The 18,713-nt window shown below is 37.6% G+C and overlaps 1 protein-coding gene across 1 annotated transcript in view; it reads right to left on the minus strand.

Moving 5' to 3' along the window:
- Positions 1-18,713, minus strand: part of LOC114657180 (carboxylesterase 5A-like) — a 46,370-nt gene that overhangs the window by 17,595 nt on the left and 10,062 nt on the right. Inside the window, exons 2-9 of the mRNA XM_028808921.2 lie at positions 17,608-17,800; positions 17,231-17,372; positions 11,944-12,077; positions 5,682-5,835; positions 3,353-3,457; positions 2,908-3,012; positions 1,573-1,716; positions 813-893 (exon numbers count right to left, since the gene is read on the minus strand). Coding sequence (XP_028664754.2) covers positions 813-893; positions 1,573-1,716; positions 2,908-3,012; positions 3,353-3,457; positions 5,682-5,835; positions 11,944-12,077; positions 17,231-17,372; positions 17,608-17,800 — 1,058 coding nt within the window. The remainder of the gene's footprint in view (positions 1-812; positions 894-1,572; positions 1,717-2,907; positions 3,013-3,352; positions 3,458-5,681; positions 5,836-11,943; positions 12,078-17,230; positions 17,373-17,607; positions 17,801-18,713) is intronic.

Raw genomic sequence — 18,713 nt, forward strand, 5'->3', positions numbered from 1 at the left:
CTGGCATGTGGACTTATCTTGCTCAACTGGAAGAATTCTAACTATCCTATTTTAAGTCAGTGAGTAACTGATGTTATATACTATTTGAAATTGGAAAAAATCAAATTCTCACTTAGAGGATCTGTACAAAACTTTTCCACAACATGGCAGGATCTAATCAATAACATTTTATGAATAAGCATTGTCACACAAGTGTGACTAGGAGGGAGCTGAGTGGACCAAGTGGAGGTAATTATCCGCCAGGCCAAGGGGTGGCGGGGTACTCTAAACCTACTTCTGTTATCAAAGCAGGCAAAATATGTGAATACCTGCCTGATTTAACATCATTTCTGGTTCTGGTGCCCAGATAGATGGCACTTCCGGTTCCGGTGCACAGAATGATGTCACTTCCGGTTCCGGGTAGATGACATCACTTCCAGTTCACAGCATATAAAACCACCATCTTTCAAAACTTCATCAGTTCAGTCTTGGAGCTCAAACTGACCACAACAACAACTTGTTTTCTTTAACCTTTTGCTTCCAGGTACAATATACGGGTGGCTGCCCCAAACCATTCCAGTGTGTTGAGACTTATTCTTTTACAGCATTTAAATTGAGGAAGCAGATTCTCTCTCCTGTTTTTTTTTTACACTGTTTATCTTTATTCATTTATTAATTTTATTTATTTACTTATTTTTATTAGCTTTACTTACTCTGCTGGCCAAAACTTGACTTATTTGTATTGAATGTTATTTGATTTTAATAAAATCAATAAAATCCCCCCAAAAAAAAGCAAGTTATAATTTTGATTTGGGAGCATGGCTGGAACTTACCAGTTTATTTAGAAAAGTTGCTGCTATGACCATGGCAGTCTGTTTTGAGACTCCATTTTCCCATCCAGGTGATAACATATACTGGAAAACAAGGAAATAATTATATTTTTCTGGACTATTGTATCAACATTTATGTAGATTTTTTCCCTCACTATGTATTTGTCTAATGACTATTAGATGCTCCTATAATACCAAATATATAGAGTGATACAGTATTAAGAAAGATAGACCTCAAAATTTACTTCTTTGATCGATTACTCCTTTTAAAATCTTGCAACTTTCACATTACCAAAATAAGTTTAAATAATATAATGAGGTTATAAGAAAAATAATGCAACATATTCGCATAACAGAAGATTATAACAGGGTAGTCTGAAACAGAGGAGGATGGTACAAAGGAACCAGCATGTGTTTTGTTGAGGTCATTCTCTCTTCGCAATAAGAAAGCTAAACAACTACTTTCAAGAATTTCATGTTGACATATTCAACCACCAGATTTACAAAATAATCATCACATGAAGCAAATGTAGTCATTTAAATTGCTGAGAGGAGCAGAGACACATTCTACCATTAAAAATGGACCCTCTTAAAGGCAGCATTGCTCATTACATTATATATCATATATATTAGTTAGCAAAGTACACTCAATCTTTTTACATTATAATACTTTAAAAAGAAATATAGTGTGTTCTCATTTAACATAACATGTGCTACAGTATCCAAGTTGAATGTAATGTTTGGTGCAGATTTTGTCTCCTACCTGAGGAATTATCCATCCACCCTCTTGGTTGTTAACACCTAGAAGATATGCCACATTGTTAAATGTTTTGGCTGAAAGTAGCTCAAGAGGATCCTTAGGCAGAAGATTTCCATCTATCACCGGAGTCATTGCTAATTCACACAGCTGGGGAAAAATACAGGGTATAAAACATATAACATAAAGATCTAGCCTCTGAGTATAGCGGCATGTAATGGTTAACAAAGGAAAAACACATCAGCCTATTCACAGTTCAAATACACTGACCAGCCATAACATTAAAACCACCTGTGTAATATTATATAGGCTCCACACATGCTACCAAAATAGCTTTTACCCATCGACACATGAACTCCCCAAGAAGGTGACAGTGTCCTGTGGTATCTAGCACCAAAACATTAGCAGAAAATCCTTTAAGCCCTGTAAGTTGCAATGTAGGGCCTCGATGTTAGGGACTTGTTTTCCAGCACATCCCACAAATGCTTAATCAGGCTGAGATCTAGGAAATCTGGAGACCATGTGAACACCTTGAACTCTTTGTCATGCTCCTCGAGCCATTCCTGAACAATTTTTTGCAGTGGGGCAGGGTGCATTATTTTCCTGAAAGAGGTCATTGCCATCAGTGAATACCATTGCCATGAAGGGGCATACATGGTCTGCAACAATCTTTAGGTAGGTGATACGTATCAAAGTAACATCCACATGAATGCCAGGACCCAAGGTTTCCCAGAAGAATGTTGTCCAGAGCACTATACTGCCTCCTCTGGCTTGCCTTCTTCCTCTAGTGCATACTGCTAACATCTCTTCCCTAGGTAAACTATGGACACCTGGCCATCCATTTGATGTAAAAGAAAACATGATTCATCAGACCAGGCCACTTTCTATTGTTCCATGGTCCAATTCTGATACTCATGTGTCAATTGGAGGCACTTTTGGTGGTGGACAGGGGTCAGCATTGGCGTTCCTCTATACAGCCCAATATGCAGCAAAATGTGATGCACTGTGCAGTCTGACTCCTTTCTCTCATAACCAGCATTAAGTTTATTAGCGATTTGTGCTACAGTAGCTCTTCTGTGGGATTGGACCAAATGCGATAAGCCTTCACTTGTCATGCACATCAATAAGCCATGGGCATCCATGAGCCTGTTGTCATTCTGTTGTCCTTCCTTGGACCACGTTGGTAGGTACTAACCACAATTTGGCCCTTGTCATAGTAGCTCATATTTACAACAATTTCAGATTAATTTGTGATATATTAAAGAAAACATAATAATAACATAAAGAAAGCATAATACATACTAAAAAGTAAAGGCAATGACTTTACCCCTTGATACTTACCATGCATGGTGAAATTTTAATTATTTCCTTTATTGTTTTATTCTTAAAACATTCAACGATGGATGTTGAGTCAGTTGAAGAACAGTTAGCCATCACAGCAAGCTTCTGTAATACAAATCAGAATCAGAAAGTACATTTTGAAATGGTGCTTTAATACAGTAGATGACATATCTCTACATGTGACACCAAAGGACTTCTACACCAGTGACATGGAAGTGTTAGCAAAAGATTCAAGACATGGTTATAACCTGTAAAAAATTTTTGAAAGGATTTATAAAATTTATAACAGATGAAAACTGATGTCTCTTTGATTGATGAGACAGATGTTCTTCTGCCTCAAACTTCCTTATAAAATAATCGTTTCCATAGAGCTGTAAGCTAAAATTGGAAATACACTTTACCTTGCATTCCTAAGAATGAATTGGCAATAAAATAAAATCCTCACCTGTGCTTTTAGCTTTGGGTTTCTGTCCAGAAATGTAGAATGTAGAATGACACCACTCTGACTGATGATCCTGTGAAACAGACCCGCTGATAAGGGAGATAAAGCCTACAACAAAAAATATACATACATATTTATTTAGAGGTAATTTTTACTACAGTTTAAATTAATTTCAGTTATTGCAACATTTTATATTACATGAAAAATGATAATGAAGAAGAAGGTTGCTTTTGATTTGAGAGTGCAGAGTAATATGAGAAAAATAAACTTTTGTTTTGGTGGCTTGCTACAGTCTACTTCTTGTTAGTACTATGACAATGGCTGATGGGAAATTGCCACTGGTAAACATAACTGAACATAATTATTACTTTGGAAAATTGTTGATTAAACTGATTATATTTCTTCTCTGTATTTTGAACATTTAACAGAAATTTGTTTTTTACACTGTTTAGCTCAATTTAAGTAGAATATTTCCTGTGTCCCATACTAAATAATGTGCATAATGAGAAAAAAGGGAACTCTACTTGTGTAAAATTGGTTAAATATAGTTCAGCAATGCAGTATTATCATGAATTGTGTTATGATGATATATTAACAAAAACTCTATATGTGTCAGGCTATTATGCAGTTAGTTACAATACAGATTAATCCTTGCTTCATTTTTATCGACATTTTCATACTGACCATAGATTTACTCAGCTGTCATGCTGTTCCAAAATGCTTTAGCTAGTGTTTTCTGGGACCAAACATTACATACAGTGCATCATATGTTTATTTGTACTTTATGGTATGCCAGACACTTTTTGGCCAAATGCCTCATTCTCAATACTACCAAGTTCAAACAACTATGTCAGCAAGATTTCTGACTTTGGAAATAAGTCTTTTATATTCTACAGTCATATTTTCCATATTACGGACAATATGTATTTTTATCTCAAATGTGTTATTTTATTCAGATGTTCATAGAACCTTTCCTTTTTCACCAACTAGTCGTCAAATTAATAGATAAGGTTTATAGACAAGATAAGATAGATAAGACAATCTGTGGACATCTGTTTTGAAATAGCCCTACTATGTGATTTTTTTTTATGTCAGCAATAATGCTATGCTGAGTTTTCTAGAAATATTTTGCCGTATTACAAGATAACAACACATATGGTACATTTACATGAGCCACACATACAACCAAGTTTATTATGCCATATGCCAATCTGACAAATGAATCTCCACAATCAGACAGACACGGTTACAACAGATAGATAGATAGATAGATAGATAGATAGATAGATAGATAGATAGATAGATAGATAGATAGATAGATAGATAGATAGATAGATAGATAGATAGATAGATAGATAGATAGATAGATAGAAAATAATCATTAAAAGTAGTACTTCTCATTGTCCATCTTCATCCTTTTCAACTTCTATGTGGGGTCGATGTGCCTGATCACCTTCTCCAAACAGCTCATTCCAGCACCTCATCCCCACTCAGACCCTTTTCCTTTAAATCATTTTTAACTTCATCCATCTACCCCCACTTTGGCATTCCTTGTTTTCTCTTCCCCTGTACGTCCATTCCCATCACTCTTTTGCCCATATATTCATTGTCTCTCCTCACCACTTAGCCATACAACTTCAACCTACTTTCTTAGATATCTCTCCCATTTTTGTTGTACTTCCCATTGTCTCATTTTTTTATTCTGTCCTTGTCTGTACCTCCACACATCCAACTCAACATTGTCATTTCTGCCACATCTAATTTCTCTTGCTCTCTGTTTACTGCCCATGTCTCAGCTCCATATATCATTGCTTGTCTTACCTCTTCCTTAAAAACCTGACCTTTAACCTTCACCTTATTTCTTCAATCACACAATACTCTTGATACCTTTTTCCAGTTGTTCCGCCCACACTTCACTCTATGGGTTATCTCTGCATTTAATATTCCATCTTGGGCTACCACTGATCCTAGATATTTAAATATATCCACTCTTTTCAATAGCTCACCCTGCAGGCTAACCTCTGGAAACTGATCATATTTAAACCTCATATATTCTATCTTCTTCCTATTTATCTTCAGTTGTTTTCTTTCTAAAGCCCTTCTCCATTCTTCCAACTTCCCCGCCACTTCCCATGACTCATCACATCCAAAACTACATCAAAGAGGTTATGATTTAAAGATCATTGGTGTAGACCTATTCTATTGGGTATCTTGTCTGTGACCCAAGTCCTCACTCCCTCATACATATAATTGACAATCATCACATACTTCTCTGGTACTCCTTTATCTCTGTGACTAATATAAAAAAGAAAAATTTTTTGGTTCAACTCACGTGAATAGATACACTCATAGCACCTGCAGACTCCCCAAATAAAGTTACAGATTTGGGGTTGCCACCAAAACCCTTGATGTTGTCTTGAACCCACTGAAGAGCAGCCAGCTGATCATACAGACCTAAATTTCCAAGTGCCTGGCTATCTCCTGTGCTGTTTCATAAAAAAAGCAAAAACACCTCTTTAGCAGTTCATATTGTATGGCTTTGTAAAAATAATAAATAACTTTTCTTTCATTCATAATACAGATAACATTTCATCCTACTTTGCCTGTTTTCCCCCAATGTCTGTGTGGGTTATTTCAATAGGCAGCTTTAAATTAGCGTCATATGTGTAAGTGAATGTGTCCCATAATGAATTGCTTCTTGCCATGCACCAAGGTCAGAGAACTGAAGGCTGAATGTATTTAAAAACAATTACTGCCAATAGCTGAATCGAATAACAAAGAAAAAAATCTAAACATTCAAAAGGTTTCTAGTGATACAGCATGAGTAGGAATCCAGGCGAAACAACTCTGCATTTACAGTTATCACAACCTTCAACTATAAAGGCATATCACCCTGCTAAAAGTCACAGGTTCAGACCTCTAAAGCTATGGTGTCATCACAGGTTATTGTTTCAGATCTGTTCCACTTTTTGCAGAGACCTAAACTGATCTACTTATTTATTAAATTTAATGATGGGATTCTTATAGCAGACTAAAGATAATGTAACTGATTAAATCACAGAACCAAATGTAGTGTTTATTTTAAAAGGTTAAAGCATATAAAATCATTCCCCCAAAAAACAACTTTGTTCACTTTGATTTTATATTCACATTTTCATTTCACACCTAAAAAAAAGCCTGAGTATGCTGTTTTGACTTATTGTCCTAGTTCCATCCTATATTTCAGAATGCCTTTCACCTTACACTCCAAATTGTAACCTTAGATCTTCAAATGAGTTTCTGTGTATTATTCCAACAGCTAAACTTAAAAGAAGTGGTGAGGCTGCCTTCTGCTGTTATGCACCTAAAATCTGGAATAGCTTACCAATAGAAATTCGCCAGGCTAATACAGTGCAGCACTTTAAAAAAATGCTAAAACCCATTGTTTTTAAAACAGCTTTCTTACAGCTTCATCTAAGTGTAACCTTGATATTCTGTATATGCATTTAATTATCATTTTAACATGACTCTGCAATTCGTACTCACCCCTACTTTCTCTGCTGTTCTTTTTCCGGTTTTCTGTGGTGGTGATCTGCACCACCACCTGATCAAGACACATGACCATCATCATCTAATTCTTCCATGTGAAGCCTGAAAACCATGAGGACTGATTGAGGTCATTTATGTTAGTTAGACTGCCAAGTGGGGGCTGGGTGGTCTCGTGGCCTGGAACCTCTGCAGATTTTGTTTTGTTTTTTTTTTTCTGTCCTCCCTGGCCATTGGATCTTACTTGTATTCTGTGTTAATTAGTATTGCCAAATTTTATTTTTATATTTTGTCTTTTTTCTCTTTCTTCATCCTGTAAAGCACTATGAGCTATATCATTTGTATGAAAATGTGCTATATAAATAAATATTGTTGTTGTTGTTGTAGCTCTGTAAATACTTTTATTCGGTGAGTGTTGCAATGCCCAACAAATAAAAATTCATCAGATATCCATGTTATGAACAAACATTTATCCACTAGTCCTTAAATTATCTTGAAATTATCAGAAACAAACCTTGGGTGGAACACCAGTTTACAAAAGGGCATTATATTACACCAATGTTGTACACCTGCTTGTCAGAAATCTACAATACTCAAATGATAACCAACCCAGAAACAAGAATGTGTAAACTCCACACTTACATTACCCTATGGATCTATAAGGCAGCAGGGCTAACCAGTACAACAGAGTGTTACAGAATTTAGAAAAGCAAAAGCATAAGGAAGTAATATATTTGTTACACCTATCCATTCATTAACTGAACTCTGTCCTCACAAGGTTATCCGGAGGTGGTGATTGTATATCAACATCAGATGCAAGGTAGGAATGAACTCTAGGATATCAGAAGAAACACAATTCAGGCAGCTAAGGCATATCAGGAATTGACATGCAAAGGCTCTTCCACATTGGAGCTGGCTGATTGATTTGCCTAACTGTTCTTGTTGTATATTGTTGTTACGCAACAAGGCAAATATTGCAATAAAGGCATCACTTCTAGTCAAAAAATCAAGTATGAGGTCATTGAGAAATTTCTTTCTTACATTTCAAAATGAATTATTCTGTTCATATCTACAAACCCTCCCTTAATTTGCAATCAAATTTTTATTAATTTAACACAAGAATTTTACTTCCGACTGTTAATCTCATTTTGTTCTTTCAAAAGACTACATTTAAGGTGTTTTCAGGAGACCGGAAAGCACTTGGGGATTGAATAGTGAGAGAACTTGTTTGCCTATAATGAGAAATCTGAGATTCTTTACACCAATTGTTGCATTAAACAAAGATGCAATTTATTTTAGCCTGCTGTGGAACGAGTCTGTTATGGGAAAGGTGACATTGTTTCTAAGTGCAATAGTTAAAAAAGCCCATGTCTAGGTCAGAACTACAGTACTGTGAAATCAAAGAGGATTTGCAAAAATTTCTCAGAAGCGGCTTTATGCAACTCAATAACTGAAATGAGCTCATATAATGTGATACTGGTTAGCAAGCAATTAAAATATTACTATTGCGCTGTACAATGTAATATACTGCACATTTTTACACTTTGAATTAAGCAAAACATAACATAAAATTCTCAAATCCACCTGGGGTTGCAGGGGGCTAAAATATCAAATACAAGGAATTAACCAGCCTTGGATGGGTTGTGATTTCCTCAGGGATCAACTCACCAACACTCACATTCACCTGAGACAAATTTAAAGTTTCCCTTTGACCTAAAATATACATATTTAAGGATGTGGGAGGATAACATACATAGTTTTAAGACTAATTATTTTATGTCAGAAATATGACTAATGCTCAATCTATATTTGAGTTCAAGGTTATTGTCATTTCTGCATAGTACAATGAAACAATACCAATAAAGACAAATATAAAAAAGCATGCATAGAATGCAACCTAGACAGTCTACACACACACCCATGCACACACACACACACACACACACACACACACACACACACACACACATATATATATATATATATATATATATATATATATATATATATATATATATATATATATATATATATCCATCCATCCATTATCTAACCTGCTATAGCCTAACTACAGGGTCATGGGAGTCTGCTGGAGCCAATCCCAGCCAACACAGGGCGCAAGGCAGGAAACAAACCCCGGGCACGGCGCCAGCCCACTGCAGGGCACACACACACACACACACACACACCCACACACCAAGCACACACTAGGGACAATTTAGAATCGCCAATGCACCTAACCTGCATGTCTTTGGATTGTGGGAGGAAACCGGAGTACCCGGAGGTAACCCACACAAACACAGGGAGAACATGCAAACTCCACACAGGGAGTATATATAAAATATATATATAAAAACCGGTATATATACATACACACAAACACTCTGGCCACTTTATTAATTACACCATTTCTACTGATTATTAATGCAAATATCAAATCAGCCAATCACATGGCAGCAGCTCAATGCATTTAGACATATTGACCTTATCAAGATGACTTACTAAAGTTCAAGCCAAGCATCACAAAGGGGAAGAAAGGTGATTTAAGCGACTTTGAACGTGGCTTAGTTGTTGGTGCCAGATGGGCTGGTCTGAGTATTTCTGAAACTGTTGATCTAGTGGGATCTACTGGGATTTTCACACATAACCATCTCTAAGATTTATAGAGAATGGTCCAAAAAGGGAAAATATCCAGTGAGCAGCAGTTTGCTGTTGACACTAGAGGTCAGAGAAGAATGGCCAGACTGGTTCCAGTTGAAAGAAAGGCAACAGCAACTCAAATGACCACTCATTACAACCGAGGTTTGCTGAAGAGCATCCCTGAATGCACAACACATGGAACCTTGAAGCAGATGGGCTACAACAGCAGGAGCCCACACCAAGTGCCACTCCTATCAGCACAGAACAGGCAACTGAGGCTACAGTTCACACAGGCTCACCAAAATTGTACAATAGAAAATTGGAAAAATATTGACTGGTCTAATGAGTCTTGATTTCTGCTGCGACATTTGGATAGTAGGATCACAATTTGGCATCTGCAACATGAAAGCTTTGATCCATCCTGCCTTGTATCAACAGTTCAGGCTGGTGGTGGTGGTGGTGTAATAGTGTGGGGGATATCTTCTTGGCACACTTTGGGCCCCTTACTACCAATTGAGAATCATTTAAATGCCACAGCCTACCTGAGTATTGTTGCTGACCATCTCCATCCCTTTATGACTGCAGTGTACCCAGTTTCTGATGGCTAATTCCAGCAGGATAACACTCCATGTCACAAAACTCAAATCATCTCAAACAGATTTCTTGAACATGACAATGAGTTCACTGAACTCAAATGGCCTCCACAGTCACTAGATCTCAATTGTGAAAGAAAGATTAACTGCTTGCAAACTACTAAGGGTTACTAGCTGACAAAAACGTTTTGCTGTAACGGCAGGTTATTCATACAGGCGTCTGTCATAAGACAGGGTGCAGTAAGCTGACCAAAGACAATTTCCAGTTTCTTAGGAACGCATCTATTTGACACAGAAAAGATGACCTTTCCTCCTTTAGTTTATCTGATCAGTGAAAAAAAATAAGAAGAGATGGCCCATTAGCATACGAAAATAAAATGCTTAAGTAAAGGATATTATGTTTATTTTTAAGAAATATGGGGAAGGGGGAGGAAGAAGAAATTATAAAAAGCCAATAGAAAAAAATGTAACTGCTTTTCTGCCTTGCAACGTAGAATCCACGTACTCATCTGTGACTGAATAAAAATGTAATTGACTGAACTTGTCCTGTCTTCCTTGGGGGAATTTTTTACTTCCACACAATCCAATAGAGCACCTTTGGGATGTGGTGGAATGGGAGATTCACATCATGGATGTGCAGACGACAAACCTGCAGCAACTGCATGAAGCTATCATGTCAATATGGACGAAAATCCCTGAGGAATGTTTCCAGCACCTTGTTGAATCTATATCACGAAGTATTACATCAGTTGTGAAGTCAAAAGGGGGTCAAACCTGGCACTAGCAAGGTGTACCAGTGGCCAGTGAGTGTATACACATACTCACACACATATATATACACATATATAATATACTGTATATACATATATATGTGTGTGTGTGTGTGTGTGTGTGTGTGTATGTGTGATTCAGTGTTAACAGGTGCATGGAATTAAGTACATAGCCATGCAATCTCCATCAACAAATATTGCTGTTAGACTGGGGTGTACACAAGAGCTCATAGGATGACACCTTTTTCAAAGTCAGTATGTAAAATTTCTGCTATGCAGGATCTACCTCAGATCAACTGTAAGTGCTCTTATTGTGAAGTGGAAGCATTTAGGAGCAACAACAGCTCAACCATGAAATGGTAGATTATACAAACTAGGAGAAAACTACCTACCAGGCTGTACAGCGTCTACTGTAAAGTTTTGTAGATGAGGATAACAGTCTGGGGTTGTTTTGCAGGACGTGGGCTAGAATTCTTGGTGTGAGTGAAGGGTACTGTTAATGCTACAGCATACAAAGACACTTTAAACAATTGCGCACTTCCAGTTTTGTGGCATCATTTTGGGGAGGGCACTTTTCAGTTCCAGCATGACTGTGCCCATGTGCAGTACACACAACTAGGTCCATAAAGACATAGAATCTGGAGAACAGGAACTCAAATGGCCTTCAAAGAGCTCTGACCTTAACCTTACTGAACCCCGTTGAGATAAATTGGAATGCCAATTGCGAGCCAACTCTTCTTGTTCAACATCAGTACCTGAGCTAACAAATTCTCCTTTTAACTGAATAGGCACAAATTCCTAAAGACACACTCCCAAATCTTGTGAAAAGCCTTCCCAGAAGAGCAGAGGCTGTTACAGTCACAAATTTGTTCCTGTGAAGCACATTGCATATGACTGCATATATAATAATGTATATAACTTACAGTGTATGGCATAAAATACATTACATAAACAATGATTAGACCACATAAAAAAGAAACAGTTAATAAAATAAACTGCACTTCTATTGATATGTTAAAAAATCAAATTGGGAGGCTAGGCAGAAAAGAAAATGCTACTTACTAACCTTAAAAATCCTAGAATTCCAAGTCTGTACTGGATTATAACAACTACCACATTTCCAAAGGCAGCAAGAGAAGACCCATCAAAGAGTGAAGCCCCTCCAAGCTGGAAGCCCCCTCCATGTATCCAGACCATCACCTGACAAATGATGCAAAGTGGAAACAATTTTAGATTAGCACTATCTTTGTATTTGTGTTAATTTAGTGCATTTCATTTATAAGAAGTTTTTGGCCTGTTAAATTAGGAGAAGCAAATTGCCTGAAAAAAACAAGTTAGCTTTTTTAGTAATCAGCAATGTGATCCTGAGGGTTAAGGCTTGGTCTGGAAACCATAAAGCGTCATTGTTCATCCCATGTGACCCAAAGCAAGGTATTTAATTGGCTTGGCATAAACTGTGTTCACTTTATGAAGAAGAATGAGGCGTAGCTTCCAGCAGAGTTAGCTGGTTAAGTCACCATTAAAAAAATATGAAAAAACAAAGGTAGTGTGACAAAAAAGTGGACAGTCACCTTGAAGCTTTCTCTTTGTCATATAGTAATTATTTTTTCATTATGTTTCAGTATGAAGAAGACTTTATTAATATCCCTTTTATCCCTTTCTTCTGGTGTACACATCTTCTTCCAGTGTAACCATCTGTTAAACCACCCATTTTTATCATTTTTAAATAATTTTTAGATTAAGGTCAACAAAATGTAACCGTTTTTAACAGGTAAAACAACACCCTCATGCCCCCCCCCCCCCCCCCCCTCAATTCCAGCCTAGTAAGAATAGATGAATATAAAAAGAAAAAGAAGGGAGGAATCAGGATCTTTGAGGTGAAGTGCTACAGACACAACCCTGAGCCAAAAAAAAAAAAGAAATTTTAAGTCTGGAAAAGCATGGCTGCAAGGATTAAAAGGTCCCCAAATTGCTAATCCTGACCAGTCAGGCACATTCTCCTGAGCAACAACTGGAGGACCCATTGATCTGGAACACAGAGAGTTTGAGAGAAACCATTTTATGGAGCGAGGACTTTCAGCGATTAGAAGAGAGAGAAACAGAGTGGGAGAGACTGCAGCGAGAGGCCAGTGCTAACTTGATTTCAGTGGTGCCTAAGGATACAAGGTTTTGCTGTATAGAAGTGAGAGGTAGAATACAAAAATCCAGAAAGTGAATGATATGAGGTGAGAAAGAACAAACTACAAAGAGGATGAAGGAAAGAGTGTCAGAGAGATGGAGGACCAATAGGAAGTACCAAAATGTATGAAGAAAAGATGAACTCGTTTTTACAGTTACAATGATACGGTGAATTTGTTCCAAGAGAGGAAGCAACGCTGAACAAGGATCACACCCCAACACATATTCACACCATGACAATATAGTTACTAAACACTCCAACACGTGTCTCTGGGGTGCCTGGAGAAAACAAACACAGTCATGCTGAAACTGTGCGAACTCCACTCTGACTACATCCAGGTTATCTAGAGTTGTAAGGAAACAGTGCTAACTAATGAAAGACCATACTTTTAAATAAAACCTGTTTTAATTATAATTGAATATCCTTCCACAATACTTAAAAAAACGTTTTTATTCACTTCATATTCTTTGACGCAAGTGTGCATATGAGGTTAATTGGAGGCAGCAGATGAATGCTGTTTGTTGCGCCTTGTGTCTTATGCTGCCAAGATATTCTCTGTTTCCTCTCAACCAAAAAAATTGATAAGGCGAGTGGAGTAAATGGATAGATGGATGAATGAATACACTTTAGTGCACATCTTGAGGTGTACAGTGTTCAGTGCACTGCTTTTCAAAAATGTCATTTTTCTTGCTTTTGATTTTAGTGTGTCTTATCCATCATTTTTCTGAGTTCAGTTATTCGAAAGGGGATCCAAAGTGCTTGAGCCTATTCAGATACAACTGCGCTAGATTGTGTGCCAGTCTATCACTGAACATGCACACATCATAGGTTAGAGTTGCCATTTAATCTAACAAGCTTGACTATGTATGGGTTGTAGGGTGGAAAAAGGAGAATTATTGTCTTGCACGTGGAAGAAAGGCAAACTCCAAAGAGGCAGTGACCAGGATGACATTTATATCTGTTGCTGTGAGACAACAGTGTTCATCACTGTGTCCCAGTAAGTGTCATATAATGCATTTTTTTAACTTACAGGTGGTTGTTACAATTTGTGTACTAAATATATTTATTTCTCTCTTAACAAAAATGGTATTTCACATATTTTTACATAATAGCACTGACATTGTTTGCATAAGCTTGAATACAAGTGAGTGAATTTCACACCTTTTACATTTACAAGCAGTCTTCAGGCCACCATTCTGACCATACAGTGATCCCTGGCTATGGGTTCTTAAGGCTATGTCACATTAGGCAACCTTTCCAGTGATTTTCAGTTGTAGCCTTCAATTTGCATAATCTTAGTGAGTTGGAGGAAGTTGGTGGAATGTGACAGTGAGACTGATCAACTACTGTAATATACAGTATGCTCAGTGACTCAGTCCAACTACTGTAGTCTGCAATGCACTCTGATAAAATCAAACAGGTGTGATTTTATCTTTTGTTGTAGGGGTGGTCTCTTTGTGTATGAAAGCTGACAACCAATACACGTTCATGCAGAAATACAATGAAAGGAATTTAGTGATGAAGAAGAAGGAACATGCGTGTTTTGAATCTTGCAAACAGAAGAAATGCTTGTCTTTGTGATGTGTCATGTTTTCTGCACTTAAACAGAATGAAAAAAAGAAAAAGGGCTAAGACTATGGCACAACTCTCCATGCCTGTTAACCCTTTGTAAAGCCCCACTTCCATCAGGCAGCAGACTATTGGCTGTCAGGAAAAAGATTGTGCAAGACTGTGCTGGAATATTGGCATTCAGTCGGTAAAGTAAACATAGGCAGCAATTTTCAGTCATGTAAACTGACAGGGTCCAGTAACAAGATCAGCGACTGCAATTCTGACATACCCCTTGACTAAAAGTCGTGGAATGTTACATTGGATTAACTTTCCTGCTGTTGACACTGAGTGTGACTCAGGCTCAGAATTCTATGCAATTACAGTTAAGCCCAATTCAGGCTTGAGGTGATGTGTAGTAATATGCTTTAGAGTGTTAAACCTGAATAACCCTTGGGACAGCATTCTGCCATCTAGTGGATAAATAACATCATGTTCTAAACAAATCATGAATATTTCTATGCATCCTGCCATTTTATGGTAGCTCTGTTGTAATTCATCTCTATTTATGAGTTGGGGCAGAGTCTCAGACAAAAAACACAATGGCAAATGTAAAGCCCTAAAGGCAGTTTTAGAATAAACTGAAACAGAACCATTGCTCAAATCGAGCGATAGTGATGACAATGAGAATTTTCATCAGACGTTGACATAGAAAGTGAAAATGATGCATGATATGGCACTGTACAACTAAACCAGCATGATATGCCTGGTAAATTTGGTCACCTTGGTATGACAGTAGATGACTGACAGTAAGGAATATGCAATCAAGTGGAAAATCAAGCATCTTAAGCACTGTTCACAGTGCGGCAACTGTCTATACAGTATTTCTGTCAGGGAAGTTACTAAGCTGTGCACAGAGGTAGCCTGTAATAACACAAGGGGCACATTAATCATGCAGGCCAGGCTCTGATGTGCAAGCAAATGAAAAAATCTTGCAAATGTGTGCAAAGAAACACACTTCTGCTATCCTGATTGCAACATCAGGCTATTCATTGGTGACTGTTTCAAAAACTACCACACAAAGGATATGTTTTAAATCAGCATCAGTACAGCAGGTGGATGCTAAACATACCTATTCTACTGTATTTATGTTGACATTTTGGAATTTACATGTTTCTGTTAAATGTAATAAATGTTTTTCTTGTTGAAACAATTCAACATTTTTGTTTCGTTTTTTTAGGGGGTTAACCCAACACTAAGGAGGCTACACAGTATGTCATGATTTGGCTGGCAAGTACAATTGTTTCTTAGTCTTTAAAATTTTTTTCAAATATCATTTCTGGTGTTTCAAAGACTAAGAAATCCATAGGCTGTATTGTTTTTAATGATATTGGAAATGAATTACATTCTCTCATTGTGCCATATTGTTTTTTATGGGCGCCATCATTTTTGTTGATGGCTACTATTTAGCTAACAGGCAGAATGCGCAGAAGTGTGCAACACTTTACAACAGCAACACAACTATGTCAGGGTAAGCGTATGCATTCTGTGATGTTTTGAGAATTCAGATTCCTCTAAAAAACTGTTGGTGATCATTCTTATTAGTATATTTCAGTTACAAATTCTTCTTCTTCTTTTCTTTGATTTCTCCGAACATCTGCTCAGCTTCATTTTGATTGTATGTCCCCTTTAGGCTACGAAATCCTGCAACTTTGATCTTTGATTCACGTTGTGAGCTTTGTTGGCTTATTTCATGTCAATCAGTCAGCCATTTTCCAACCGGCTATATCCTAACAAAGGTCACAGGGGTCTGCTGGAGCCAATCCCAGCCAACACAGGGCGCAAGGCAGGAACAAATCCCCAGGCAGGGCGCCAGCCCACTGCAGGACACACACACACACACATACCAAGCACGCACTAGGGACAATTTAGGATTGCCATATGCACCTAACCTGCATGTCTTTGGACTGTGGGAGAACATGCAAACTCCACTCAGGGAGGACCCAGGAAACGAATCCAGGTCTCCTTACTGTGAGGCAACAGCGCTACCACTGCGCCACCGTGCCACCCTTATTTCATGTCTTCATGGTTATTACTTTTGGCTTGTTATTTTGATTTCATGACTCCTCCTGATTCCCTTTTTATTTAAAACTGCTGCCACTGAGTGCAGGAAATGCACATTATAGAACTGTTGATAATTTAACATCCATCCCTCTGCTTTTTAGATTTCAGAGTAGTGAAGAGGCCTGTTTAAACGCACACAAAAAACCCTCCTTGAATCTGTTTTTGACCCTACTTAATCCAGTTCCAGTTAATGATGCCTGAGTCTATCCCAGCAGCATGTTCTAGCCCTGAATGGGTTGCCAGTTCATTCACGAAGTACAACCATGCACACACCCGAGGCCAAGCTTGACTCCCCAATTAACTTAATATGCACATCTTTACAGGAAAATTGGAGTATCCAGAGAAAAAACAAAAGAGACATGGAGAGATCCATTAAAAAACAGGCTGGAAAGGACTGGCAGCAGGACTAACCAAAATAGCATGCTCCCCACCTCATAAAATTAAAGAAGTGCACTATCAGTAGCAGGTGAAGTATACTCTTTGAAAGAATCAAGTGACTTACAGGGCGACTGACTTGATCGGAAAATGCATTTGCAGGTGAATATATGTTAAGATACAGACAGTCTTCAGACGATGTCAGCTCAGGGTATTTTCCAAAGTAATATTCAGAAAATACTTTTGTCTCAGTGAGGTTCTGCAAACATCTGTGGAAATATGTTTTAAGAGAAATCACAAAATTATTTTTTCAAGGATTGCAAAAAGAGGTAAATACAACCAAAAATTTCACCTTCCAGCTTGGACCATTTAGAGATCACTTAGACCTGAATAATTTATCCTGCACGTGATCCAGTTAAGCACAAGGAAAACACAACTTGGCAGCCATTTTTTCCAAAGTTAATATAAAGAAAATGTGAAAAGATTAAGTTTATTCTCACTCACAGTGGAGGGTAGGTGGTCGCATTTCTTATTTCAGTCCAGGATGTGGGAGGCTGTGGTGAAGCAAATCTTACAGGAGGGCTTGCATAGGGCACTCCTAGGAATGCAAAGACACCCGAGGTTGATTCTTTGACCTGGATTAGCTTTCCCTTCACCATTCCACTCCGTGTTGAAACAATCGGGGCACTGTCATATCCTGTAAGACAAGAAGCACAAGTGAAGACATGAGTAACAGCACCTTCATATGACCTTCTTTTATTTCTTCATGCATGTAGTATATTGTGTTAGGTTCATGAGGAATCAATTTGGGACTCAGTCCAACAAACTCTAAGTCACCCTTGCACCACTAGAGCCTAAAACTATATGGGAGGTTCAATAGTTTCAATTGTTAAATAAATATTTCTCTCTTGTGTGTTAGATGTAGGTGTGGGACAGATTATGCTGCATCCACATGCTATGAACAGACAAGATGTATACGTTTCCCAGGACAAAGTTTCACATCAATGCTCTTTGAAGTAGACACTCCGACTTGGAAAATTTGTAGAAAGCAATGCTACCCAATTTTCCTGAATTGTGAAATAACACTGACCTTTCACTTTAGTCAATAATATCAATTTTGTTTTAAATAATGGTCATCCAGAAATGGTATTTTTATTGTTACATGGTATTGTGAACAACACAATATACTTTAAAAGCGTTTAGTATGTTCTTTATATTCACATAAAAATTAAGCTTATCTAAATACATTTTGCACAGATCAAATAGCAAATCCATAGCAACCTTGTGTTTCCCCCAAAAATTAGTCCAGAAATTCTTGTGAATACAACAAAGATGGAAGGTGTGTCATCACAAGTGGCAACTCTCAAAACGTTTTTGCCTTGAGCCAAAAGAGATCCTTCCTCAGTGCTGATTTTGTAAGTGGAAAAAGATTAGCTCCTGCTTACTAAAACATGTGAATTCTAAGTTTCTGTCATTTGTACTCTACAATATACTAGTTACGGTAACATAATATATTTGAATTATTTCATATTGCCCTTCCTCTGTACCCTCATGTGTCTGAGCCTATCTTGACCGGTACTCCCTCTCTCCAGTGCAAACCTACTTTTCAG

Source organism: Erpetoichthys calabaricus, chromosome 9 (genome assembly GCF_900747795.2).
Source record: "Erpetoichthys calabaricus chromosome 9, fErpCal1.3, whole genome shotgun sequence".
In the NCBI taxonomy this organism is placed as follows: domain Eukaryota; kingdom Metazoa; phylum Chordata; class Cladistia; order Polypteriformes; family Polypteridae; genus Erpetoichthys; species Erpetoichthys calabaricus.